The sequence below is a fragment of the Bos javanicus genome, chromosome 14, assembly GCF_032452875.1.
Source record: "Bos javanicus breed banteng chromosome 14, ARS-OSU_banteng_1.0, whole genome shotgun sequence".
Classification (NCBI taxonomy): domain Eukaryota; kingdom Metazoa; phylum Chordata; class Mammalia; order Artiodactyla; family Bovidae; genus Bos; species Bos javanicus.
The window spans coordinates 60,857,484-60,884,880 of NC_083881.1; the positions used below are offsets into that span (position 1 = coordinate 60,857,484).

Sequence of the window (27,397 nt, forward strand, 5' to 3'; positions counted from 1 at the left end):
GATGACACCACCCTTACGGCTGAAAGTGAAAAGGAAATAAAAAGCCTCTTGATGAAAGTGAAAGAGGAGAGTGAAAAAGTTGGCTTAAAGCTCAACATTCAGAAAACGAAGATCATGGCATCCAGTCCCATCACTTCATGGGAAATAGATGGGGAAACAGTGGAAACAGTGTCAGACTTTATTTTGGGGGGCTCCAAAATCACTGCAGATGGTGACTGCAGCCATGAAATTAAAAGATGCTAACTCCTTGGAAGAAAAGTTATGACCAACCTAGATAGCATATTCAAAAGCAGAGACATTACTTTGCCAACAAACGTCATCTTGTCAAGGCTATGGTTTTTCCAGTGGTCATGTATGGATGTGAGAGTTGGACTGTGAAGAAGGCTGAGTGCCAAAGAATTGATGTTTTTGAAGTGTGGTGTTGGAGAAGACTCTTGAGAGTCCCTTGGACTGCAAGGAGATCCTACCAGTCCATCCTAAAGGAGATCAGCCCTGGAATTTCTTTGGAAGGAATGATGCTAAAGCTGAAACTCCAGTACTTTGGCCACATCATGTGAAGAGTTGACTCATTGGAGAAGACTCTGATGCTGGGAGGGATTGTGGGCAGGAGGTAAAGGGGATGACAGAGGATGAGATGGCTGGATGGCATCACCGACTCAATGGACGTGAGTTTGAGTGAACTCCGGGGGTTGGTAATGGACAGGGAGCCCTGGAGTGCTGCGATTCATGGGGTCGCAAAGAGTTGGACATGACTGAGCAACTGAAGTGACTGAATGAGAGAAAAAAAGATTCATATACTCATGCAAGTGAAGAATTCCATATAATCTTTGGATAGTATAATCAAATTGTGGTAGCCTTTTTCATTAAAATTGCTCATCTACATGCTTGTTGCAATGGTAAAGGTTATAATGAATATTTTCAAGCTCTGTGAACTTCATGGAAAATATGGTAATTGCCTTTGAAATACATATTGCTCTAAGCATATTTCATTGTCAGATTTATATTTTTTGCAAATAGTTTAATTAAAAAAAAAGAAAACTGTTCAATTTCTTCAGAAAAGGCAATGTATGCCACTTCTATGTTCACCAAGTTGTTTCAAAGTTAAGCTATAACTCAGCAGATCCAAAGAAGTAATGTTCACAAAAATGTTCATGCAAAAAATGCACTGTGACACTGGGAAAATTATCAATTTAAAAAATAGGCCATAATTACAAATCATTATCAAATTTTAATCACATAGTTTTTAGTTTTTATATTGTGATTGACACCAGTTGAAGAATCAATTGGTGACTATTCTCACAAAGATGAACTTCATCTTTAGCCTACTTATTGTCATCACAAACATTATCAAATTTCCTTTAAAAATTCCCTATGGAAAATATCTTTGAAATGGATGCTCATCCAACTAAAAGATAAGAATAAATATGATGATTTTTGTGTCATCCAATCAGACAATTTCTCAATTTCTCTTTCTGGTCTGTTAGACCAGTTATATCAATCTTATGTTTTCTACCAAGAAAGCCTATGCATACACTGCTCTTATGGATCAAGTACAGTAGTAAAGAAGGGCTTCCCTGTTGGCTCAGACAGTGAGGAATCTGCCTGCAATGAAGGAGACTCAGGTGTAATCCCTGGGTCAGAAAGACCTCCTGGAGAAGGGACTGGCTACCCACTCCAGTAATCTTGCCTGGAGAATTCCATGGAGAGAGGGGCCTGATGGGCTACAGTCCACGGGGTCACAAAGAGAGGGATACAATTGAGCAAATAATACTTTCACTTTCACAGCAGTAAAGTGGGCTTCCCAGGTGATGCAGTGGTAAAGAATCTGCCTGCCAATGCAGGAGCTGTAGGAGTTGTAGGTTGGATCCCTGGGTCAGGAAGATCCTGTGGAGGAGAAAATGGCAATCCACTCCAATATTCTTGTGGGGATAATTCCATGGACAGAGGAGCCTGGCAGGCTGCAGTCCATGGGGTCACAAAGATTCAGACAGGACTGAGCACACATGCCTGGACAGTAGTAGAAAAAGACTAAGCCACCAGTCATAGCTGCCAAGCTCTGAAACGTAGCTGGTATAAATCAAGCTGCTCTGCAAGTATGAAATACACACCAGATTTTGAAGACCTTTTACCAAAAAAGCCATAATCTAAAATAGTTCATTTATTGTTTTACATCCATTATGTGTTGAAATGGCAATACTTTGGATTGTTGTTGTTCAGTTGCTAAGTTGTGTCCAGCTCTCTGTGAGCTCATGGACTGCAGCATGCCAGGCTCCTCTGTCCTCCACTATCTCCTAGAGTTTACTCAAATTCATGTCCATTGAGTCTGTGATGCTGTCTAACCATCTCACCCTCTGATGTCCCCTTCTCCTTTTGTTTCTGGATAGACTGAGTTAAATAAAATACATTATTAAAATTAATTTCCAGGGAACTCCACTCAATACTCTATAATGACCTATATGGGAATAGAACCTAAAGAAGAGTGGATGTATGTATATGCATAATTGATTCACTTTGCAGTACAGCAGAAACTAACATAACACTATAAATCAACTATACTCCAATACAAATAATTTTAAAAAAATAAAATTAATTTTGAAAAATTTAAAAGTTACGTATTCTCTATATATTCCTATGATAATTTAATTAATATATGAGATTCCTAATCAGTCACTAGCCAATGATATTTGGAAAAGCACAACAAATTATAGAGCATGAAGATGAAGTTATGGAAGAATCTATAGATATAATTCCTGCCAAGATAGCACTTAACAAATACAATTAAAAATACTAAAGAACAGATACCTCTTTTGATAATGGCCAAAGAGCTGCCATCAAATGAACCATCCCACAGATAATGTGTTCTGGGCAAAATGTGAACAAAAGCTACTTGAAGGCCCTAGACAGTAACAAAAAGAAGACAGACACTGGGGTGCAACTGACATCTGGAAGGAGAGAGTGACACCGATTGAGTTTCCCATTTTTATGGCTTTTAGTCAAATCTAATCAATACCTAAAGGCTAAATCTATATTAGAAAACTCAGTTTTAGCTTGAAAATGAGAAGAGTTTGAGCAAATAGAGCATTTAGAAAGTGAGGACAGAATGACAAAGCTACAAAAAGAAAAAATTAAATTCCATGAATAATAAACACTGTCCAAATCTCATGTATGCACAGGAAGAATTCAAACAGTTCAGTTAAAATTAAAATAATTAAACCAAAATTCAGCTGTTGTACCTTAGGGGAAATAAAGTCTGTAGCTCAAGTTCTGCCAAGTTAACTTGCTTTAAAAATAATCAGCACTCAGAACAGATTTCAGAGTCTCTATCTAGAAAGTATTGTTAAACATGTCCAAGATACAACTAAAAATTATTCGATAAATTAAGGAATAGAAAATCATGATTCTTACTCAAGAGAAAAAAAATATAAAGAGAGACCGAGAGCTAACCTAGATGCTACAGTTAGCGGAAAAGGTTCTGAAAGCTACCACAATAACTGTAGTAAAGAAAGTAATGATAATATGCTCATAATAGTGAAAAGATAGGAGATCTCAACAGAGAAATGATGACTATTCAAAACAACCAAATGGAAGTTTTAGAATGATAAATAAAATTTCTGAAATTAAAAATCCACTAGATGAGCATGTAATCAGATAGAGATTATGAAAGAAAGATCCCATGAACTCGATAATTACATAATCTGAAAAAGAGAAAAATTTTAATTACACAATATCTGGGATAATTTCTAAATAGTTTAAAATACAAATAATTGAAAAGAAAGTTAAGATAAAAACATCACTTACAGAATGGGAGAAAATAATAGCAAATGAAGCAACTGACAAACAACTAATCTCAAAAATATACAAGCAACTCCTACAGCTCAATTCCAGAAAAATAAATGACCCAATCAAAAAATGGGCCAAAGAACTAAATAGACATTTCTCCAAAGAAGACATACAGATGGCTAACAAACACATGAAAACATGCTCAACATCACTCATTATCAGAGAAATGCAAATCAAAACCAGTATGAGGTACCATTTCACGCCAGTCAGAATGGCTGCGACCCAAAAGTCTACAAGCAATAAATGCTGGAGAGGGTGTGGAGAAAAGGGAACCCTCTTACACTGTTGGTGGGAATGCAAACTAGTACAGCCACTATGGAGAACAGTGTGGAGATTCCTTAAAAAACTGGGAATAGAACTGCCTTATGATCCAGCAATCCCACTGATGGGCATACACACTGAGGAAACCAGAATTGAAAGAGATACGTGTACCCCAATGTTCATCGCAGCACTGTTTATAATAGCCAGGACATGGAAGCAACCTAGATGTCCATCAGCAGATGAATGGATAAAGAAAGCTGTGGTACATATACACAATGGAGTATTACTCAGCCATTAAAAAGAATGCATTTGAGTCAGTTCTAATGAGGTGGATGAAACTGGAGCCAATTATACAAGTGAAGTAAGCCAGAAAGAAAACCACCAATACAGTATACTAACGCATATATATGGAATTTAGAAAGATGGTAACAATAACCCTGTATACGAGACAGCAAAAGAGGCACTGATGTATAGAACAGTCTTTTGGACTCTGTGGGAGAGGGAGAGGGTGGGATGATTTGGGAGAATGGCACTGAAACATGTATAATATTATATATGAAAGGAGTCGCCAGTCCAGGTTCGATGCACGATACTGGATGCTTGGGGCTGGTGCATTGGAACGACCCAGAGGGATGGTATGGGGAGGGAAGAGGGAGGAGGGTTCAGGATGGGGAACACATGTATACCTGTGGCAGATTCATTTTGATATATGGCAAAACCAATACAATATTGTAAAGTTAAAAAATTAAATTAAATTAAAAAAAAAAAAGAAAGAAAGTTTAGCAGAGTTGAGTAGCCTTGTGTGCTTTGTGGCCATTAATGTAAAAAGCTTTGTGTAAAAACCAATGCAATATTGCAAAGTTAAAAAATAAAATTAAATTAAATTAAAAAAAAAAAAGAAAGTTTAGCAGAGTTGAGTAGACTTGTGTGCTTTGTGGCCATTAATGTAAAAAGCTTTGTGTAAAAACCAATGCAATATTGTAAAACAATTATCCTTCAATTAAATAAATAAAAACTTTTGTCAGTACACACACACACACACACAAAAATCACTTAGTAAAACAATTGACACAAACAGGTGAGAAAATGAACAGAGCTTAAAATTTAAAAATAAACCAATCAAGCAAACAAGAGGAAGTTCATGAATTAAAAAATATCAATATCAAAAATAAAAGAAAGGTTATCAGTATCAATTCCATAGATATTAAAAACAATAAAGGAAAATTATGAAATTTATACCTTTCTAAAAACTGTTAATAAACAAATGGGCTATCACAACTTCTATTTAACACTGTATTATCTGTCCTATAAAAGAAGAAAAAGAAACAAAAAGCATAAATACTGGATATGAAGTAGAACTATATCTATCTACAGATGACATGAATGTTTACATAGCATATTGTAATGAACCTAAAATAATTATCACAACTAATAAGTAAATTTCGCAAGGTCAAAAGATACAAGGTTAACACTGAAAATAAATTTACATAGAAGTTGAAAACAACTAGAAACTGAAATTTTAAAAATAATTCTATTTATAGTATGATCAAATACTTTACATGCTTATGAAAAAAATAGTCATTCAAGATCTCTAAGCTTAAAACTACAAAACATTCTTAGATGATCTAAATGAATGAAGAAGCATCCAACAGGAAAAATTAATGTTTTTAGATGTTAATTCTCCCTAATCAATGCACAGAAATACAATGCAATCCCAGACTCAATCCTAGCAAACTTTTAAATCAAAATTAACAAATTGATTGTAAAATATATATGAAAATGCAAAGGGCCTAGATATCCAATATCTACAAAGGTGACAAAGCAATCCAACAGAGAGTATAAAATCTTTAAGTATTTTTAGCAAATTGTGGTAAAACACTGAATAACAACCAGGAAAATTACGAATCTTGACCCCTACCTCCCACCAGTCACACAAAAAATAATGTGCAATGGATTGTATACCTAAACTGAAAAGCTAAAACTCTAAACCTTCTGGAAGATATACAGGAGGATAGTCTGACAACTAAGGGACTGGCGAAACGTTAGCACAAAGAAAAGAAAAACCATAAATAAAAAAATCGGTAAATTCAATTTTTATCAAAATTAAAACTTCTGCTCATCTAAAGGGAATATTAAGAAAATAAACAGGCAAACCACAGACTGGGAAATATATTCACAAAGCATATATCTGACAAATGACTGATCCCTAGAATAGATAAAGAATTTTCGCAACTCATTAATAAAAATAAAAACAACCTAATTTTTAAAAATTGAACAGACACTTCACAAAGGAAGATATACAAATGACCAATGTGTATATGAAAAAGTGACACTGTTGGTCACCAGGCAAATACTACCAAAGGAGTTGCTATTATAAATTCATTACAATGACAAACAATTAAAAGACATATATCAACAAATGTCAGAAAGTGTGAGGAACCACCAAAACTCTCAAACATATTTGGTGAGAGTTTAGTTATTTTTAAAAAATGATCTGGCATAATAAAACTAAATACACACCTCTCCAAAGACCCAAGAATTTCTCTTCTAGATATTTATCCAACAGAAATTAAAATGTATGTCCACAAGATTAACATGAGTATAAAATATTCATAAAATAGGGAACTACTCATAAGGAAAGGGAAAACTAATCATATATGCACATGAGTGAATTTTTTAAATTATGCTGATCAAAAGTCTTTCATAAAACTGTATCACCTACATGGTTTCAATTACATGAAGTTCTAGAACAGACAAAACAATCTATACTAAAAAAATAAATAAATAATCAGAACAATACTTGGTTCTGGAGGCTGAAAAGAGTCAGTGTTGACTGTAATGAATCATGGGAGATGTAACTGTGGGAATTCAGAGGTTAAAAAATATATAGCCTCTAATTCAATTTCAGATCAGATCAGATCAGTCACTCAGTTGTGTCCGACTCTTTGCGACCCCATGAATCACAGCACGCCAGGCCTCCCTGTCCATCACCAACTCCCGGAGTTCACTCAGACTCATGTCCATCGAGTCAGTGATGCCATCCAGCCATCTCATCCTCTGTCATCCCCTTTTCCTCCTGCCCCCCATCCTTCTCAGCATCAGAGTTTTTTCCAATGAGTCAACTCTTCACATGAGGTGGCCAAAGTACTGGAGTTTCAGCTTTAGCATCATTCCTTCCAAAGAACACCCAGGGCTGATCTCCTTTAGGAGGTACTGGTTGGATCTCCTTGCAGTCCAAGGGACTCTCAAGAGTCTTCTCCAACACCACACTTCAAAAGCATCAATTCTTTGGCGCTCAGCCTTCTTCACAGTCCAACTCTCACATCTATACATGACCACAGGAAAAGCCATAGCCTTGACTAGATGGACGTTTGTTGGCAAAGTAATGTCTCTGCTTTTGAATATGCTATCTAGGTTGGTCATAACTTTCCTTCCAAGGAGTAAGCGTCTTCTAATTTCATGGCTGTAGTCATCATCTGCAGTGATTTCGGAGCCCAGAAAAATAAAGTCTGACACTGTTTCCACTGTTTCCCCATCTATTTCCCATGAAGTGATGGGACCAGATGCCATGATCTTCGTTTTCTGAATGTTGAGCTTCAAGCCAACTTTTTCACTCTCCACTTTCACCTTCATCAAGAGGCTTTTGAGTTCCTCTTCACTTTCTGCCATAAGGGTGGTGTCATCTGCATATCTGAGGTTATTGATATTTCTCCCGGCAGTCTTGATTCCAACTTGTGTTTCTTCCAGTCCAGGGTTTCTCATGATGTACTCTGCATATAAGTTAAATAAACGGGGTGACAATGTACAGCCTTGACGTACTCCTTTTCCTATTTGGAACCAGTCTGTTGTTCCATGGCCAGTTCTAACTGTTGCTTCCTGACCTGCATACAAATTTCTCAAGAGGCAGATCAGGTGGTCTGGTATTCCCATCTCTTGAAGAATCTCCCACAGTTTATTGTGATTCACACAGTCAAAGGCTTTGGCATAGTCAATAAAGCAGAAATAGATATTTTTCTGGAACTCTCTTGCTTTTTCCATGATCCAGCGGATGTTGGCACTTTGATCTCTGGTTCCCCTGCCTTTTCTAAAACCAGCTTGAACATCAGGAAGTTCACGGTTCACATATGGCTGAAGCCTGGCTTGGAGAATTTTGAGCATTACTTTACTAGCGTGTGAGATGAGTGCAATTGTGCAGTAGTTTGAGCATTCTTTGGCATTGCCTTTCTTTGGGATTGGAATGAAAACTGACCTTTGCCAGTCCTGTGGCCACTGATGAGTTTTCCAAATTTGCTGGCATACTGAGTGCAGCACTTTCACAGCATCATCTTTCAGGATTTGGAATAGCTCAACTGGAATTCCATCATCTCCACTAGCTTTGTTCGTAGTGATGCTTTCTAAGGCCCACTTGACTTCACATTTCAGGATGTCTGGCTCTAGGTCAGTGATCACACCATCGTGATTATCTGGGTTGTGAAGATCTTTTTTGTACAGTTCTTCTGTGTATTCTTGCCATCTCTTCTTAATATCTTCTGCTTCTGTTAGGTCCATACCTTTTCTGTCCTTTATCGAGCCCATCTTTGCATGAAATGTTCCTTTGGTATCTTCTGATTTCCTTGAAGGGATCTCTAGTCTTTCCATTCTGTTGTTTTCCTCTATTTCTTTGCATTGATCGCTAAAGAAGGCTTTCTTATCTCTTCTTGCTATTCTTTGGAAGTCTGCATTCAGATGTTTATATCTTTCCTTTCCTCCTTTGCTTTTCGCTTCTCTTCTTTTCACAGCTATTTGTAAGGCCTCCCCAGACAGCCATTTTGCTTTTTTACATTTCTTTTCCATGGGGATGGTCTTGATCCCTGTCTCCTGTACAATGTCACGAACCTCATTCCATAGTTCATCAGGCACTCATCTATCAGATCTAGGACCTTAAATCTATTTCTCACTTCCACTGTATAATCATAAGGGATTTGATTTAGGTCATAGCTGAATGGTCTAGTGGTTTTCCCTACTTTCTTCAATTTAAGTCTGAATTTGGCAACAAGGTGTTCATGGTCTGAGCCACAGTCAGCTCCTGGTCTTGTTTTTGCTGACTGTATAGAGCTTCTCCATCTTTGGCTGCAAAGAATATAATCAATCTGATTTCGGTGTTAACCAGATGGGCGCGCTAAAGCGCAGGCGGCTGCGACGGGTGCGCAAAAGCGTGGCCGAGAGGAGCTACGCCACGTCCGAGGTCAGGGGCAGAAGCTGGGAGGACCCCATGCCCGAAGGGCAGCGGCCAAGAGGAGTTACCCCGCGTCTGAGGTCAGGGGCAGCAGCCGAGAGTGCCAGACTGCGACGGCGCAGGAACGGCCGAGAGGACCTACCCCATGTCTGAGGTCAGGGGGGGCCACCGAGAGGAGATACCCAGCGTCCGAGGTCAGGGGCCATGGCTGGGAGGAGATACCCCACACCCTTAAGCCTGAGGCCAGGGGCGGAGGCCGGGAGGAGCTACCCCACCCCACTAAGCCCAAGGCCAGGGGCGGCGGCCGGGAGGAGCAACCCCACACCGTGGCTGCGCGGACACAGGAGGGCCTAGAGGAGCTATCCCACGTTGAAGGTCAGGAAGGGCGGCGGTGAGGAGATACCCCTCGTCCAAGGTAAGGAGCATTGGCTGCGCTTTGCTGGAGCAGCCGTGAAGAGATACCCCACGCCTAAGGTAAGAGAAACCCAAGTAAGACAGTAGGTGTTGCAAGAGGGCATCAGAGGGCAGACACACTGAAACCATACTCACAGAAAACTAGTCAATCTAATCACACTAGGACCACAGCCTTGTCTAACTCAATGAAACTAAGCCATGCCCGTGGGGCAACCCAAGATGGGCGGGTCATGGTGGAGAGATGGGACAGAATGTGGTCCGCTGGAGAAGGTAATGGCAAACCACTTCAGTGTTCTTGCCTTGAGAACCCCATGAACAGTATGAAAAGGCAAAATGATAGGATACTGAAAGAGAAAGTCCCCAGGTCAGTAGGTGCCCAATATGCTACTGGAGATCAGTGGAGAAATAACTCCAGAAAGAATGAAGGGATGGAGCCAAAGCAAAAACAATACCCAGCTGTGGATGTGACTGGTGATAGAAGCAAGGTCCGATGCTATAAAGAGCAGTATTGCATAGGAACCTGGAATGTCAGTTCCATGAATCAAGGCAAATTGGAAGCGGTCAAACAGGAGATGGCAAGAGTGAATGTCGACATTCTAGGAATCAGCGAACTGAAATGGACTGGAATGGGTGAATTTAACTCAGGTGACCATTATATCTATTACTGCGGGCAGGAATCCCTCAGAAGAAATGGAGTAGCCATCATGGTCAACAAAAGAGTCCGAAATGCAGTACTTGGATGCAATCTCAAAAACAACAGAATGATCTCTGTTCGTTTCCAAGGCAAACCATTCAGTATCACAGTAATCCAAGTCTATGCCCCAACCAGTAATGCTGAAGAAGCTGAAGTTGAACAGTTCTATGAAGACCTACAAGACCTTTTAGAACTAACACCCAAAAAAGATGTCTAATTCAAGAGGCTCACCCTATAGTGATTACTCCAACATCACATGGTCAGTAAGTAGCAGACCCAAGATATGAACACAATCCCTGTGTTCAACACTACACAACATAAAGCTACCCCAATATATGTAGAACAGTCAGGCACAAGTCACCTGCTGACTAGACAGGGCAGCTCTCCTTGCCAATTTCCTTTATCTCTATATCTGACATGTCAAAGGTCATGCAATGAAATGGAAAGTTTAAAGGAACTTAACTGAGAAGTCCTGAGTTTAAGTAAGCAGCTGAAAACTGTTATTTCCTAGAGCCTAATTTGGGTCCCATGTCCCAATTTCTAAACCAGAGCTGCTCTACTTTTAACTATTTTACATACCGAGATTTTAAAGGAAATGTTCTCAGCTAAAATCAAAAGACAGACAAAAATCATGACTTGAAAAACACTAGACAAAGAGCCCTCATAGTTGAAGATACCACAATTTTAACTTGTAATGGCTTTTTAAATTTTGCCCCAAAAGAACTGCTCACAAAGATTTCAACTTGGATGGATCCCAGGCCTCCCACGTTGCAGGCAGATTCTTTATCAACTGAGCCACAAGCAAGCCCTCTGAGATCCTTAAAACTTCTCAAATGCAGAAGCTAAATTCCTAGATCAGCCTTAGGAATTATTTTCTTGGGGACATGAATCTTTGTCAGTAATTCATAAATGGATCTGAAGGGTCCATAGCATATACGAAATGAATTCATTTTTCTAGTCAGTGAATTAAACAAAATGAGTTTACCAGTAATTAGCTTCTTCGAGTTTTCTAAGATTCCTTACAATCATATAAAAGGTGACAATAAAAAAGTATAGCTAACTTTTACTTGTCAGTCATCAACAAAAGCAGTAACATTATAAATACAAGTTCTTTGAATAGAGAAAATAGTACTTAGTGACTGTATATCAGTATCAGAGCAAGTATCTATACTCATAATTTTGGCATATGGCTACGACTCACAGTAAATATTCCAGTAAAAGTATTAATCATACATATCTAGAAATCAAAAGACATTGTGATTCGAAATACAGAGAGTTGTTAAGATAAGCTTTTATTTCTGTAATATAACTATTAGCATTATAATATAATGCTATATATTATAATAATTATATTATAATTATATTAATTATTTATTATAATAAATAATTATAATAATTATTATATATTTAACAAGGTTTATAGATACACTCTGGAGCTTCCCTGGTGGCTCAGCAGTAAAGAATCTATCTGCAAAGCAGGAGAGATGCTTTGGGTCAGGAATATACCCTGGAGAAGGAAATGGCAACCTATTACAGTATTCTTGCCCAGGAAATCCCATGGACAAAGGAGCCCGGTGGCCTACAGTCCATGGGGTCACAAAAGAGTTGGACACGACTTAGCAACTAAGTAGCATAGATATAGATATGCGTGTATGTTTGTGTATGCACATGTGTACATTCGTATCCACCTCCTGGGTGCTTTATCTTTCAGAATATAGACTGTTCACGAAACACTCTTCCTGTCATGAAAAACTGATGTGCTGTGATCATACCAACTAAAAACAATGCACACTGAGCACACTGTGCTCCCAGAACTATGAAAACTAAGAATGCTGTTCTTTCTATGTCAAAGTAGTGGTTAACGTGCCAAGATGAAAAACAGGTGTCCGTGCCAAAAATTCTGAGCACAAATTGATGGCTTCATTACAAACCAAAGCAATAGTAAAAAGCTATATAAAGGTCTAAACACTTCTAACCAAAAATACTACTAGATGAAACAATTAAATATTTACATTGTGAAATCAAATTTTATTTAAGATAATATTAATGTTTTAGAGGGCTTCCCAAGTGGTGCTAGTGGTAAAGAACTCGCCTGCCAGTGCAGGAGACCTAAGAGACTCAGGTCCGATCCCTGAGTTGGGAAGATCCTCTGGAAGAGGGCATGGCAATCCACTTCAGTATTCTTGCCTGGGGAATCACCATGGACCGGGCAGCCTGGCGGGCTACATGCAGAGTACATCATGCAAAAATGCCAGGATGGATGAAGCACAAGCTGGAATCAAGATTGCCAGGTGAAATATCAATAACCTCAGATACGCAGATGACACCACTCTTATGGCAGAAAGCGAAGAAGAACTCAAGGGCCTCTTGATGAAAGTGAAAGAGGAGAGCGAAAAAGTTGGCTTAAAACTCAACATTCGGAAAACTAAGATCATGGCATCCAGTCCCATCAGTTCAAGGCAAATAGATGGAGATACAATGGAAACAGTGAGAAACTTTATTTTGGGGGACTCTGGAGAAGACTCTTGAGAGTCCCTTGAACTCTAAGGAGATCCAACCAGTCCATCCTAAAGGAAATCAGTCCTGAATATTCATTGGAAGGACTGATGTTGAAGCTGAAACTCCAATACTTTGGCCACCGGATGCAAAGAACTGACTCACTGGAAAAGACCCTGATGCTGGGAAGGATTGAAGGCAGGAGGAGAAGGGGACAACAGAGGATGAGATGGTTGGACGGCATCACCAACTTGATGGACGTGAGTTTGAGCAAGCTTTGGGGGTTGGTGATGGACAGGGAAGCCTGGGGTGCTGCAGTCCACGGGGCTGCAGAGTCGGACATGACTGAGCAGCTGAACTGAAATGAACTGAATGTTTTGGAGGAAAAGAGCCCATTTACACTAGGTGAATTCAAGCTTTACATTTCAGTTTTATAATTAGAGTGGATCTGTAATTTATTGTCAAATGACAACACTTTTGAGAGGAAAAGCAGTAGCGACAATAATCAGTGGGAGACAACAGGAATAAATGGAGGCCAGCCCAGCCAAATCTGATCACATGGGAACCTTACTTGTGATTGAAAATGTCAACAAATCCGAATCTTCTTTGATCTACTAGGTTTTTTAAATTTTACTTTTAAATATTAAAGCCTGTGCATAGCTCATTATATACAGATGGAAAGGAGAGAGAGAGTGTGTGTCTTTAATATCCATTCTGAATAAATTACAGCCCTATTATGCCCCTGTGTGGCCAACCGGCAGAGCAAACTCACTGACATACATTAAGTGACAGAGAAATAATTACAAGGTTTGGAGGAAAAGAACAAGAAATATTACTAAAAATCAGAAAAAGCAAAACTTAGAAAATATTAAGTACATTTTCTCCGCAAATTGTATTACAAAAGATAATCATCATTATCATGTTATTTAAATACTGCTTAAAGCAAATGATTACTCAAGGCACTGAACACTGTTAAAAATATACCTTCTAGCATCCCAACATTTTTGTTTGCTTCCAAAGATAAGATCACAAATTTAGATTCCATAATGAACTTAGTACTTCAGAATTTTGTTGCTGGTAACAAAAGGAATTATCTTTGTATCCTGATCAAGTCATTTAATTTGGGGGAAAATGAGTTTAGGGTAAGAAATTTTGATAAGAATATAAATGAAAGTGTCATTTCATCAAAACCTATCAAGTCGATTTACATCAGATGCAGACACATATTTTTATTTTTCTTGTTGGACCCTTGGTTTTGTTATTTTAATTATAAAAGAAGATGGTACTCTGCCACCTCTTTTACGTACAAAAATGGTACTTAAGAAGCACAAGATAGGAGAGTCACATAAGAAGTTTCAGTTTAAAATGTAAGAGCTATATTATATCGTTTCCAATAAAAAGTTCATCTAAAATATTTTTATTATTTTCAAACAAAAGAAATTTCAAATATTCATTAGATAATACAGTATTTTATCAATCTATACATATCTCTGGTTTAGTGACTTATGATACATCAAATATTATTCTGTATTGAAAATCTTCACTTCTTTGACAAGCTGAACCTGAAAATGCTTTTGGAGTAATTATTATGGAAGATTTTAATTTTTTAACTTTTTATTGCTTATATGTCATAGAAGTAATCTTCCCTAGCACCTGAAAATCTGATGAAAGTTAAGCTGCAGATTTAGGGACAAGATTAGTTACCTAGAAAAAGCCTCAAGAAAACTATTTGAAAGAGTCCTCTTTCAATAATAGATTGTCTACAATTGACGTGTTGTACTATTCTAGTAATTTCTCCTGGAAAGTAATTCAGAATAAAATATAATGTGATTGTTCATACCTATCATGTTATGTTTCTGTCACTTTAAAGATCATACTTAATGTCACAATACAATAACTGAATATTCCATTTCAATTAATGCCTTTAAATAATAATTATTCATGTAATAACAACCAACACTATTCTTTCCAGAGTGATACTTATAGAATTGATGCTTCAACTTTAAGATCATTATTATGTCCAGTCCACAAAGCTGAAAGGCCTATTATTTAGATACATTTTTAAAGTTGTTTTAAGAGTACGTCTGATGACATACTCAGATCATCTTTGTTCTATAAATTTTTCTTCAAGGATGATTTTTTATTCTACATCTTACTTTCTGATTTAATGTTTAAGCAAAGTAAGAATTTTAAAAGACTACTGTATCTGATTCAAACACAAAGAAACCAAAACATTAAAATATGTGGAGATACTAATTACAAGCTCATATAAACTCATTTTCATCTATCATATTTCTTAAATAATAACTATTTGCATAACTGGTTTTGCTTACTAAAAGTAAACCAAGTAGTTTATGAAGATCAATAGATTGACAGGTAAAAAATGTCATGTTTTCTTAAGACTAACAAGTTAAAGATATATAAGGACAGGGGATTTATTCCTCCTAAGACAGAATAAATTCTTTATTTACTAACTGGTAGTTTCAGATACTTTTAGATGAAATATTTTTAAAGTTAAATAAGGCTGATCTCACAGAAGCATTAGAAACTTCACAATTTGATGTTTAACTGCAGCAACCTAAAACTCCAGGTTTTTAATAATTTCATGGCAATTATGAACATGCCCATTATAATAGAAACTTGAAACCAAGCAAAATAATCTTAGTAAGGATACACAAAATTCCCTCAAGAAATAGATTTTTTTCAAATTTTAAAACTACTAACATTTATTTTAAAACAAATTCCATACCATGCTGTTAAGAGCACAACTTCTAAAGTGAAGTGTACTCAGTCCTAACATTAATAAACACATAAGTTTTTGGCATTACAAAAAAAGAAACCGAAATCAAACAAGGAAAAGATGTATAAAGGATAAGCACCCATCCTAAAAGTCTGATAGCTTCAGATCATGGAAATTTTAAGAAAGCCATGCTGCCTCTTTTACATAAATGTAAAATGCAATACAGATTATTTTTATCATTACAGAAACTCAAGCAATGTATTTCTAAACTAAAAAAAAAAGTATCTTAAAATATAGACAGCCTCTTTTAGAATATCACAGAATTTCATAACTCATATAATTAGTCCAAAAACTAAATGTAAAAAAAAAAATCAAATTAGTTAATTTAACAGAACAGTAGGAAGAAAGAAGTGAAATTTTATAAAAAACGGATGTTATTCCATATTTCATGAAAAGGTCATAGATAAATTTATCATCAGTAAACATTTTAATTTTCAATAAATTCTAAAAGCTTCCTTTCACCTGCTAAGTTAATACAAATACTGGGTAATAGGTATTTTTTTAATCCTAAAATAGCCTGCCTCACACTGTTCAGAGATCCTAGAGAGACCAGCAAAAATCATTCAATATTCTATGCACTCTTAGTTCCCCCTCAATTTCCAGAAGGTTTCAGTACATTATCATGTTCACAGTATTTCTTTCTCAGTCTTTCTCTACACATATTTAGTTAAAATGGGGTCTTTCTTAAACAAGGTATAGAACATCAGAAATACTCAAAAGGCAAACAACATTTTTATATGAGGGAAAAACTGCATGATAAAACTGCATTTCAAAAGCATTCTTTAATAAGCTAACTGTTACAGTGAAAGCCAGAGAAACCATCTAAAACATATGTCCGTGATTTAACAACCTTCACCATACACACATATACACACACCGAAAAAGAGCAAGTTGAAAAAGCAATAGGAATTTATAACAAAGCATCCTTCCAAACTAGCCGATCTCATACAAAGCATTATTAGCAGTGCCATAACATAGCTTGTTTTAAAGTGATTATTGATCTACCCTGCATAGAGAAATGTCTTGAACCTAGAAAACGTCTTCTGCATGTTTTACAAAAAGCATGCATGACTGCTAATTCACATTTTCCAACAAATCACATATGATTATATAGCCCCATCCTTACATATGCAATGCAATCACTGCCGTGATCACAAAGGAATAAAACCTATCAGACATTTTAAATTAATCATTTTATTTATTAGAAAATGAAATCATGAAACAGCCTGTATTATATTTCAGAGGTCAAGCTAGTTAAATTTAAGATGTTTTTGTGCTTTGAAGTAAGCTTATTTTCCTTTTAAAAATCAGTTAAGAACTACATAAAATTTTATGTTTAAGATTAAAAAGACGACACCCTTATAATACTAATATTTCAATACAGAACAATTTTACAGTCTTAAGATTCTTACTCTGAAAATATCAATTCTAAAAGAATATATAGTTTAGCTTTACTCACCTTGCATTGTTCAGCGTTTGTCCAAAAAGCTCATTTTGTAAAATATTTGGTGGGGATGAAAAAACCCCATGAAAATGAGATAAAACAGAATTGCAGACCTGGCGCAATGTCTCAAATTGCATTTTCCTTCCTTTTTTTTTTTTTTCCTGCTTCTCTTATTTTTCCTTACCACCTGTCTTTAAAGTCATCTATTTGCAGACACCATCAAATAAAAACATGCCAATCAAGTTCCATATTTCTCCTGAGCTCTGTAAAAACTGTGCTTAAATGAGCAGAGGTTGATAGTTAATTGTACAGTCATTATTCTTCTAATTCAGTCGTAGAAGATTCAGTACCCGTGCGGCTTTCGGCTTTCTCCTGACTGTAGCAAGAATTCTAAACAGCAGTAAGCTTTTTGGGCATTCCCAGCTGAAGTGTGAAGCTGAGCTGCTTTCATGTACTCTACTCATATTTCTCTAAGCCTATTAAAAACACGCAATGAATAGATGCTGTCGTCAGGAGTTTCAGCACATCTGGCTGCCAGCAATAAAATCTCAGAAGTAATAAAAATGGGCCAAGGTATCTTCCCAATGTTACTACTGGGTAAGAGGGGAAGAAATTATACATTCCCCAACCCTTTTCTCTTTCCCTGAAAAATGAATAACTCCAGCAACTGAGTATATAGGTCTCATTAGTGTATAGGCTACCGCATAGGGCCAAAACATTCAAAAAATAAGCAGCTGATCCTTCTTTTGATATCACGAAATAAAAATATAACAGACAATAGGGGTTTTATTGCCTGCATTTGTAATGCCATACTTCGAAAGAGACATTTGGAAAACATGTACTTAGCTGTCTTAATTTCCTATTTAATTTTAAAATGTCTTCAGCTACTTATTTTTAAAGGAAAGTGAATAATGTTCAGCTGGGCCCTTTTTAAAGGCCATACATAGTATGAAAGTGTTAGTCACTCAGTCATTTCCAATTCTTTGCAACCCCATGGACTGTATAGCCCACCAGGCTCCTCTGTCCATGGGGATTCTCCAGGCAATAAAAACTGGAGTGGGTTACCATTCCCTTCTCCAGGGGATCTTACCAATCCAAAGGTTAAACCTGGATCTCTCTCATTGCAGGCAGATTCTTTACCATCTGAGCCACCAGGGAAGCCCATACATAGTATGATCTACATGCTTAATCAAGTAATGCTAGAAAAAAATTGTACCTTATCAATTAAAACTGAAACAGCACACATAAAATATGAACTTGCCCACAAATCAAAAAAATACAGCTAAGGCTAGAGAGACTTTATCAACTATTATTTATTCCAATAATGGCGGTCACAGTATTTTTAGAAGGATATTTCCTGAAGGCGCCAATGGTCTTAGAGTACCACAGATCACCATCCATTCTAAATGAGTAACTCTGGTTTAACTAAAATCTTAAGTTACTCTACATCCAGGATCATTCATCTTTCTACAAAAGATGCTCTATAAGTAGTGTGTAAACCAAATTTTAAAAATCAACTCACTTATAGGATGATCAATATATTTAATTGATCTTTAACTGCTCCTAAATCATGACATTTCTTTAACAAATACATCTTTTTTAGCCCCTTTTCTCTCAACTTTTAGCCTTAACTTCTTCTATCCCCTTCCATACACATACCACTATCAATAAATAAGCACTTACGTGCCTACTTTAATACATTAAAACTTTTTTATAAACTAGTGAATTCTTTTTGATGCGAATAAACACGTCACAAAATAACAACATAAAAGAAACAATACTAAAATTTTAAAAGATAAAAAGTAAACATGTAATAATATAAATTTTTAAACAACTACTTTACTTTTTTAATAAATTAAGATCTTCAATAATGGGTTTGTCCTCAACTAAGAGAGGTCTGGTATAAGGACTTCTCTGGTGGCTCACACGGTAAAGTGTCTGCCTACAATGCGGAAGACCTGGGTTTAATCCCTGGGTCGGGAAGATCTCCTGGAGAAGGAAATGGCAACCCACTCCAGTATTCTTGCCTGGAAAATCTCATGGATGAAGGAGCCTGGTAGGCTACTGCCCATGGGGTCGCAAAGAGTTGGACACAACTGAGCGACTTCACTTTCTTTAAGAGTGCTCCTATTTTGCTTATTATTTTAGATTTTAATAGGTATACACTAATATGTTTATGAAATACATACACACATAATAATCATAAACTGTTTTTGGCTTATTAAGTATTAATACTTCTAAATTTTTTAATATTTAGAAAACATTATGAACAAGTGATCGTTGCTACTATTTGATGGATGAAAAGAAACTAAGGTATTAAGGGATTAAAGATCACACAGCTTGTAAAAGAGTATTTGAATGAAGGTCTTTACTTTGGGCTCCATTTCATATGCTTCTTGCCTATTATTCTATCTTCCATACATGTGCACACATGGGTACCCACACATACACACACACACACACTTGTATTTGTAAATAAAAAATAAGTGAAAGTGTTAGTCATTCAGTCAACTATGACTCTTTGCGACCCCAAAGACTGTAGCCCACCAGGCTCCTCTGTCCATGGGGATTCTCCAGGCAAGAATACTGGAGTGGGTAGCCATGCCTTCCTCCAGGAATCTTCCTGATCCAGGGATCAAACCCAAGTTTCCTGCATTGCAGGCAGATTCTTTACCATCTGAGCCACCAGGGAAGCCCATTTGTAAATAAATCAGCCTCAATACATGAATAAGAAACCTATTTCCCAGTGATGCAATCAAGTATATTTCAAAGTAAACAATGCAAATTTTTAAAATTCACAAATAATTTTAAGTGGGTTTCTTCCATTTAACTCAGACAGAAGCAACCTGATGTGCTTCAAATTGTTAAGCCTTTGACTACAAGTTGATTTTCACATCTATGAAAGGTCAATTTCTATAAGTGGAAATATACATTTTTAAGTTCTTAATTTCTGAAACTTATAGTATCTGTGATATATCCACCCATACACACACACACATATATATGTGTGTGTATATATACACACACACACATATATACCCAACGCCTTGTGGGTAGACTCAATTTTTATAAACAGGAGACTTCCCTGGTGGTACAGTGGATGAGAATCCACCTACCAATTTAGGGTACACAGGTTCATTCCCTCTTCCGGGAATATTCCACATGCCATGGAACAACTAAGCCCAGGCACCACAGCTACTGAGCCTGTGTGCTGCAAATACTGAAGACCAGGGGCCTAGAGCCAAAGAAGCCCCAGCAATGAGAAGCTCACTCACCACAACTATAGAAAGCCCATGTGCAAAAATGAAGACCTAGCGTAAGCAAAAGTAAATTAAATATTTTTTTAAATTCTTATAAATAATCCAAAGCCATTTTAAAGCAAGTCTATTAAATAAGAAGGTGACTAAACTGCAAAATAATCTGTCGTCAAAATAATTTTTCTTTTGTGTTTCAAAATTAAATCTTAAGGCAAGCTCACAGAAAGTTTCAAAAATGGTCTAAGTAATAGAAAGACTACTGGAATGAGCCTCAAAATGGCTTCTTCGAAGTAAATAATATAGCAGCTGCCTTCCTCGGAGCCTTATTTTCCAGCTGTCACCATATTCCGCACAGTACTGGTCGGCTTCCTCACAGTTTCTTCAGCATTCCAGAAGAGATTTCTCCCACTTCCCTACCTCACTATCACCTTTCACCTTCTCACACTCATCCTGAGGGGCTCAAATGTCACTTTCTCAAGAAGACTTTCTTTAACCTAGATTAGGTCCCCCCTTATCCACTATCATGGTACCGTATACTTTTTCTTCACAGCATTTGATAAAAGCATAACTATATATTTACTTGAAAAAAGTCTGTCTTTCACTCTCAGTTCCATGAGATTAAGACACACGTTTGTTTTATCTGTCTACCACAATGCCTAGTAGAGAGTAGATGTTTAATACATAAGAAGCCTAAATTTTATGAAATTTTATAAATTTTATGTTTTAGTCACATCACAAATTATACAGGAAACTGCTCAGGGCTTAATTTGGTTGTCAGTTTCTGTGTTTGTTTTTTTGTTGTGGCCTGCCCTATCATGTTACAAGGTTCATAAATACAAGAACAACCAATATTCGCAACCAAAAACCTTGTGCATTGGATGGACCTTGTAATTTGTTATAAATATCCTAAATATTATAAAGAGTGTTTATAGCTAATATTTGTTTTAAATTTTCTATATACTGAAGGCTCACAAGTAATATAAAATATCAGAGGCTTCCATAAGGACAGAAGAACATAACACTTGAAGTCAAATGGCCTGGATTTAACTACTGACTTCAACCCTACCTAGCCATAAAACCTCAGGATGTTGTTCACTTTATATATCTGAGCTATGTTTCTTCAAATGTAAAATAAACTACATCACTTACTTAGGGTATTATTATATCAAAACAAATGTATTTTATAAACTGTAAAGTATGTTGTATGTGGGAGTATCCTCACTGTGAACTAAGGAATCAAATTATTGGAACCAAGATTCTAACAATGACGTTCCTACTGCTGCTGCTTAGTCATTTCAGTCGTGTCTGACTCTGTGCGACTCTATGGACTGTAGCCCACCAGGTTCTTCTGTCCACGCAATTCTCCAGGTGAAGAGTACTGGAGTGGATTGCCATGCCCACCTTCAGGGGATCATCCCAGCTCAGGGATCAAACCAGCTCAGGGTCTCCTGCACTGCAGGCAGATTCTTTACCACTGAGCCACCAGGGAAGCCCAACAATAGCATTAGGTATCTTTTATTCATCATATTTATTTATGAAACAAATATTTATAGGATTTCTTTGTGCAAAGTTCTGTATCTCTGTTCATTAGATGTTGAAGGGATAAAATGCTTATGCTTACCCTTTTCTGCAAAAATGAGATAAATTCACAATGTCCTTCAAGTAAGGTCAGTTCCATACTTACATCTAGTCCTGCAGAGGCATTAACAGTCACAAATGGTGTAGCTGGTAGCAATTGTTTTCTCTGTGGCCATTCTATTAAAAAATTTAGCTCCTCAATGGAAATAACAGCGTTAGCTAGAGTTCCCACAGAAGATGTTAAGAAACTTTAAGCAGCACAGGCAATTTCATTAAAGATGACAGGAAAAAAGTCAATCAACACTAAAAAGTTAAACCTTTTTAAAGCAATCTCAAATTTTCAAATAAAAATGATAACATAATTTATTTTGCCCATTAAATTGGCAAAGTATTGGCTAGAAAGTCATAGAATGGCCATGTAAATAAACTGCATTTATTGTCAGGACTGTATACTGATAGAACCTTTTGAGAAATATTAAGTAGTATTTGGCAAAAACTTTTAAAATGCTCAAACTCAGAGAGCACTAGGAGAATAAACAATGAAATGTTGATATTGACTGTTCTGGGTGAAAATATCACAAATTGTTTTCCATTATTCTGTAGCTTTTGGTACGCTATCCACAAGAAAGACCAAAATGTAAACTATGTAACGTGGAGAATTCTACAATTACAGTGAAATCTTTAACCATAATATACTATGATGCTGTGTTCCTGCCTGGAGAATCCCAGGGGCGGCAGAGCCTGGTAGGCTGCCGTCTATGGGGTTGTACAGAGTTGGACTCAACTGAAGCGACTTAGCAGCAGCAGCAGCAGCAGCCCATAAACTTTTGCTTAGCAGTGCTCAAGTAAATCAAATACTAGATTATTAGTTTTCACATGATTGGCTATCATATTCACATGATTGGCTATATCCATCTCTGGGTCAGGAAGATCCCCTGGAGAAAGAAATGGCAACCCACTCCATTAGTCTGCCTGGGAAATCCTATGGATAGAGGAGCCTGGGAGGCTACAGTCCATGAGTTCCCAGAGTCAGACACAACTTATTGATTAAACAATAACAAATTAGCAGTGGTATCTGTTTTCTTCTTTATCAATAAGTTCTTAAAATTCTGTAATCAGTAAAACTGCTTAATTAGTACTAAGAAAATCCAAATGAATGAGAAAACAAAATTTAGCACTAACTTATTTACATATCTTCAAAAATATTTGACGTATAAGTCTTAATATTATTAATATTTAAGAATCTTGGTTTACAAATTTCTAGTGTCAATAAGTGAGACATCTTAAGAAGTTTAATGCAAACTCAAAAATTAGGTGAATGAGTAAAAATTAGGGAATTACACTCTTCTTAACAGTGCATGTGTCTAAGGCACAAACACTTATGGCATATTTAAACTTTATGTTCTAAAGATGTCTAGTTCCAAACATGTCTGGATTTATTTCTAATGTTTAAGAGTACCAAAGTATTTCTATTAAAATGCTACACACATGAAAACATCTAAATATTACTAATCAATTAGTGAAATTGTTATATAGTATGTATAATCCATAAGAAAAATCCCTGAAACATTAAAAGAATCTTTCATTTTCTTAAAATATAGATCTGTAGTTCTATCTATATAATTATAACAACTGCACTATCTCTTCTATTGTAATATTCTTGGTCCATTGACTTTCTGAAGCATCTGATAAAAATCTAAGGCTTATAAGAAAGATGGTCCAGAGAACAAGGTGTCTTTATATGCTTTGCAAATAAAAGTCCTGCACTGTAAATATGTCCCTGAGGCAAGACCATGAAACCATTTACCTAAGGGATAACAAATAAGCAAATAAATAGGAAGAAGATGAAATTTATAACAAAAAAAAAAAAGGAAAGAAAAGACGTTCAATAAATGTAAACCGGCCTCTGCTTCAACTTAGGGTGGGCCATATAGTACATCCAGGAAAGAAACCGAGGAAGAGTAGCCCGGATCTAAGTAAGTACAAAAGTCTAAAGATTTCACACAAAAATCAGAAAGGAGTTTAGTTCAAAATACCTACCGCAGTTTTCATAATCAGCTTTTTAAAATGTGTTGATAGTGTTGTTTTCAGTTGTTTTCTGACATACGAAAAAAAAAATTCTGTAACACTTCCCGGAGCTTAAACTCTGTATCCAATCTCCCTAGTTTTGATCACTGCAGCAGAACAGACTCAACAGTTTCTACCATCTAATTCAGAAAGGAAAGGAAAAACAGTGAAAGCATCCACAAATGTATGAAGTCCCACCATCATTCTCATCTCCCTGATCCCTCTGTCTAGACCAAATCTATAAGGGCTAACACCACTGTGCTGTAACCAAGTTGCAGAGTTAGAAGAAGGACTTCAGGGCTGCTTCAACAGTTCAAAGCAGCAGCTTACCAGAGCAGTCTCCACACTTACAAGCTGGCAACAACAGGAATACGTTTCCTATCAGATCCAAGAATTAGGCTACAGGGTAACCAATTCTAGATTTAAACTCCAGGATGAAAACATCCAGAGTGATTGTCTGCTCTGACACCCAAAAGGTCTATCTGTTAGAGGAAAGAGAACCAAGATCTCAGAAAATACAATCTGGTAAGTCCCTCCAGTATTAGGACTGCTCATTCTGAGTAAATATTCCCTTGATAACCATCAAGAGAATAACTGGAAGCAACACTACAACTTCAGGGAGCAAGATCCATATGAATAAGGTCCAACTCCACTTCTAATAGCTCCACTGTCTGGGAACCTCAGTACAGAAATGATGATAGCCTTGGGACTCCAAGCACTCAACCTAATCTTGCAAACTGCCTCCATAAGGCACTCTACTACCTAGTAAGTTCCAAGTGTCCATAGATTCTTCATGAAAGAAATGCTGACTGCATATTGTCATCATATGAAAATGAAAAATGACAATCATTGGCACAACTATAAGTGTGTTTTAGCAAAATAAGGGGGACAATGAAATACTGTGCAATAATACTGGCCTCCAAGAGTTCCCATCCACAATTCTTTTCTTTCTTTTTTTATTCTTTTCCATCATGATGGAAGATAACATATTGATATTGAATGTACACACTTCATTTCTTTCATACAGTTTCCTTCTACTCATTATTTCATGAAATAAAGGAGGAGTTGGAGATACCATAAATACATCAAAAAATTATCTCACCACATGTGGATGCAAGAACATCAACTAGAAAGCTAATAAAGTAGCCAAAGCAAGATAATAGTTGGCTTGAATTAAATATAGCAGTAAAATGGAGACACAGGAAGACAAAAAGTAGATGTTAAATCAACAAGACACAATGACAATTTGCCACAGGAGTGGGAGGGGGTGTATGAAGGTCAAGAGAGGCATCAAAAATGACTCTCAGATGTCTTTCTTAAGTAATCAAGCAGAGAGTCTTAACATTTCCTAAGGCAGAGAATGCTAAAGGAGAAGCAGATTGAGGGAAAGGAAAGGGGAAAATGATGAGTTGCTGAATTTAAGGAGCATGTAAGATAGCTAGAAAGACAAATAAGTAAGCAATTGGATATGTCACTCCAGAGTTCAGAAAAGAGTTCTCAGCCAAAGATATAAATTCAGGAAGCATCAGCATGTTAGTAATGATTTCAACCAAGCAAGCAGATGAGATCACCCAGAGAAAGTTCAAAATGGTTTAAAAAAAAAGCATAAGACAGTGCACCAGGAAACTAAGTTCCACACTGTCATCAGATACAGAAGAGGCATAAAGGGTAAAGATGAAGAGAAGCCACAGAGGTGGGGGGAAATCAGGAAAGCGTGGTGGCCTCTAAGTCAAGAAAAGACAACATTGTAAGAAGAATGATATGACTGACTCTGTATTATATGTTCTGTCACCTGGAATTGGAAGAGTCACCCCTTGTAATGCTGTGCTTCATTACAAGGGGTGACATTGTAAAAACAGACATTACAAAACAGCTCTTTTACCTGAAATCACTTGCTCTATAGCACCCAGACCTAGCTATGAAAATGGACTGTGAGCAGACATCCCTAAGCTTCCTTCATAAGTCCTCTTTCCTCCCTTGGAAGCAGGTAAGCAAACGAAATGTTTAGTCTTTGTTCAGCCAAAGCAGGAGACTCTGTGCAAATAAATGCAAATCTACATGTATTTTGATCCAATTCTACCAACTAAAAAATCTAGTTAGATATGCATGGTCCTTAGAAATGGACAGAAATCAATACTAATCAGAGAAACTAGAGCTACTTATGAGTGAATCTGTTTAAGCACCAAATTTGAACGTAGAAAAGAAACTAAAATATAACAAAGAGCTATTCTAGCAATTTTCCACCTAGCTTCCTTTTTTCTTACTAACTCCTTCCTAAAATATCTAGCTTACTTATTATTAACTCTATTTTAGAACCCTCTTGCTCTAGTAATTTTTGTTGTTTTTGTTCAGCAGCTAAGTTGTATCGACCCTTTGCAACCCCATGCAACATGCCAGTCTCCTCTGTCCTCCACTATATCCCGGAGTTTGCTCAAATTCATGTCCATTGAGTTGGTGAGTAGGTAATGCTATCTAACCATCTCATCCTCTTACACTCCCTTCTCCTTTTGCCTTCAATCTTTCCCAGCATCCGGGTCTTTTCCAATGAGTCGGCTCTTGGCATCAGGTAGCCAAAGTATTGGAGCTTCAGCTGAATATCCAATGAATATTCAAAGTTGATTTCTCTTAGGATTGACTGGTTTGATCTCCTTGTAGTGCAAGACACTCAAGAGTCTTCTCTAGCACCACAATTTGAAGGCATCAGTTCTTAGGTGCTCAACCTTCTTTATGGTCCAACTCTCACATTCATACATGACTACTTGAAAAATCATAGCTTTCACTATACAGACTTTTGTCAGCAAAGTGATGTCTCTACTTTTTAATATGCTTTTGAGGTTTGTCATAGCTTTCCTTCCAAGGAGCAAGTGTCTTTCAATTTCATGGCTGCAGTCACAGTCTGCAGTGATTTTGGAGCCCAAGGGGGGAGAAAAAAAATCTTTTACTGCTTCCACTTTTTCCCCTTCTATTTGCCCTGAAATGATGGAACTGGATGCTGTGTTTTTTTAATGTTGAGTTTCAAACCAGTTTTTTCACTCTCTTTGAATAATATTTGTAATGACAATAAATAATATTTACTTTATGTGTGAAGTAAGTCACCAGGGGTTGGATTAATATATTACTCCCTATCTTGAAAGGACCTCCCTTGATGTCATATTCTGTTCTAGCCACTGCCCCATTTTTATGCTCCTCTTCTCAGCAAAATGTTTTGAAAAAGTTGTCAACAGTTGCTGTCTACCTCCTCATTTCACATTCTCTTCTCAATCTATAACAACAGAGTTTCCATCACTAATACGCCACTGGGATGGCTCTCATCGGTGACTTCCATGTTGCC

General features: G+C 36.8%; 1 protein-coding gene across 39 annotated transcripts in view; it reads right to left on the reverse strand.

Moving 5' to 3' along the window:
- The window catches only part of RIMS2 (regulating synaptic membrane exocytosis 2), a 605,437-nt gene that overhangs the window by 375,407 nt on the left and 202,633 nt on the right, over nt 1-27,397 (reverse strand). For 4 of the 39 annotated variants that reach the window (XM_061439209.1, XM_061439225.1, XM_061439205.1 and 1 more), the window contains exon 1: nt 17,180-20,116. The exons of 27 other annotated variants lie outside the window; for them this stretch is intronic. In XM_061439209.1, coding sequence (XP_061295193.1) covers nt 17,180-17,301 — 122 coding nt within the window. In that variant the 5' untranslated portion in view covers nt 17,302-20,116. Of the gene's footprint in view, nt 1-17,179; nt 20,119-27,397 lie in introns of those variants that run through there. 8 more of the 39 variants (XM_061439212.1, XM_061439213.1, XM_061439215.1 and 5 more) reach the window with 6 other exon arrangements.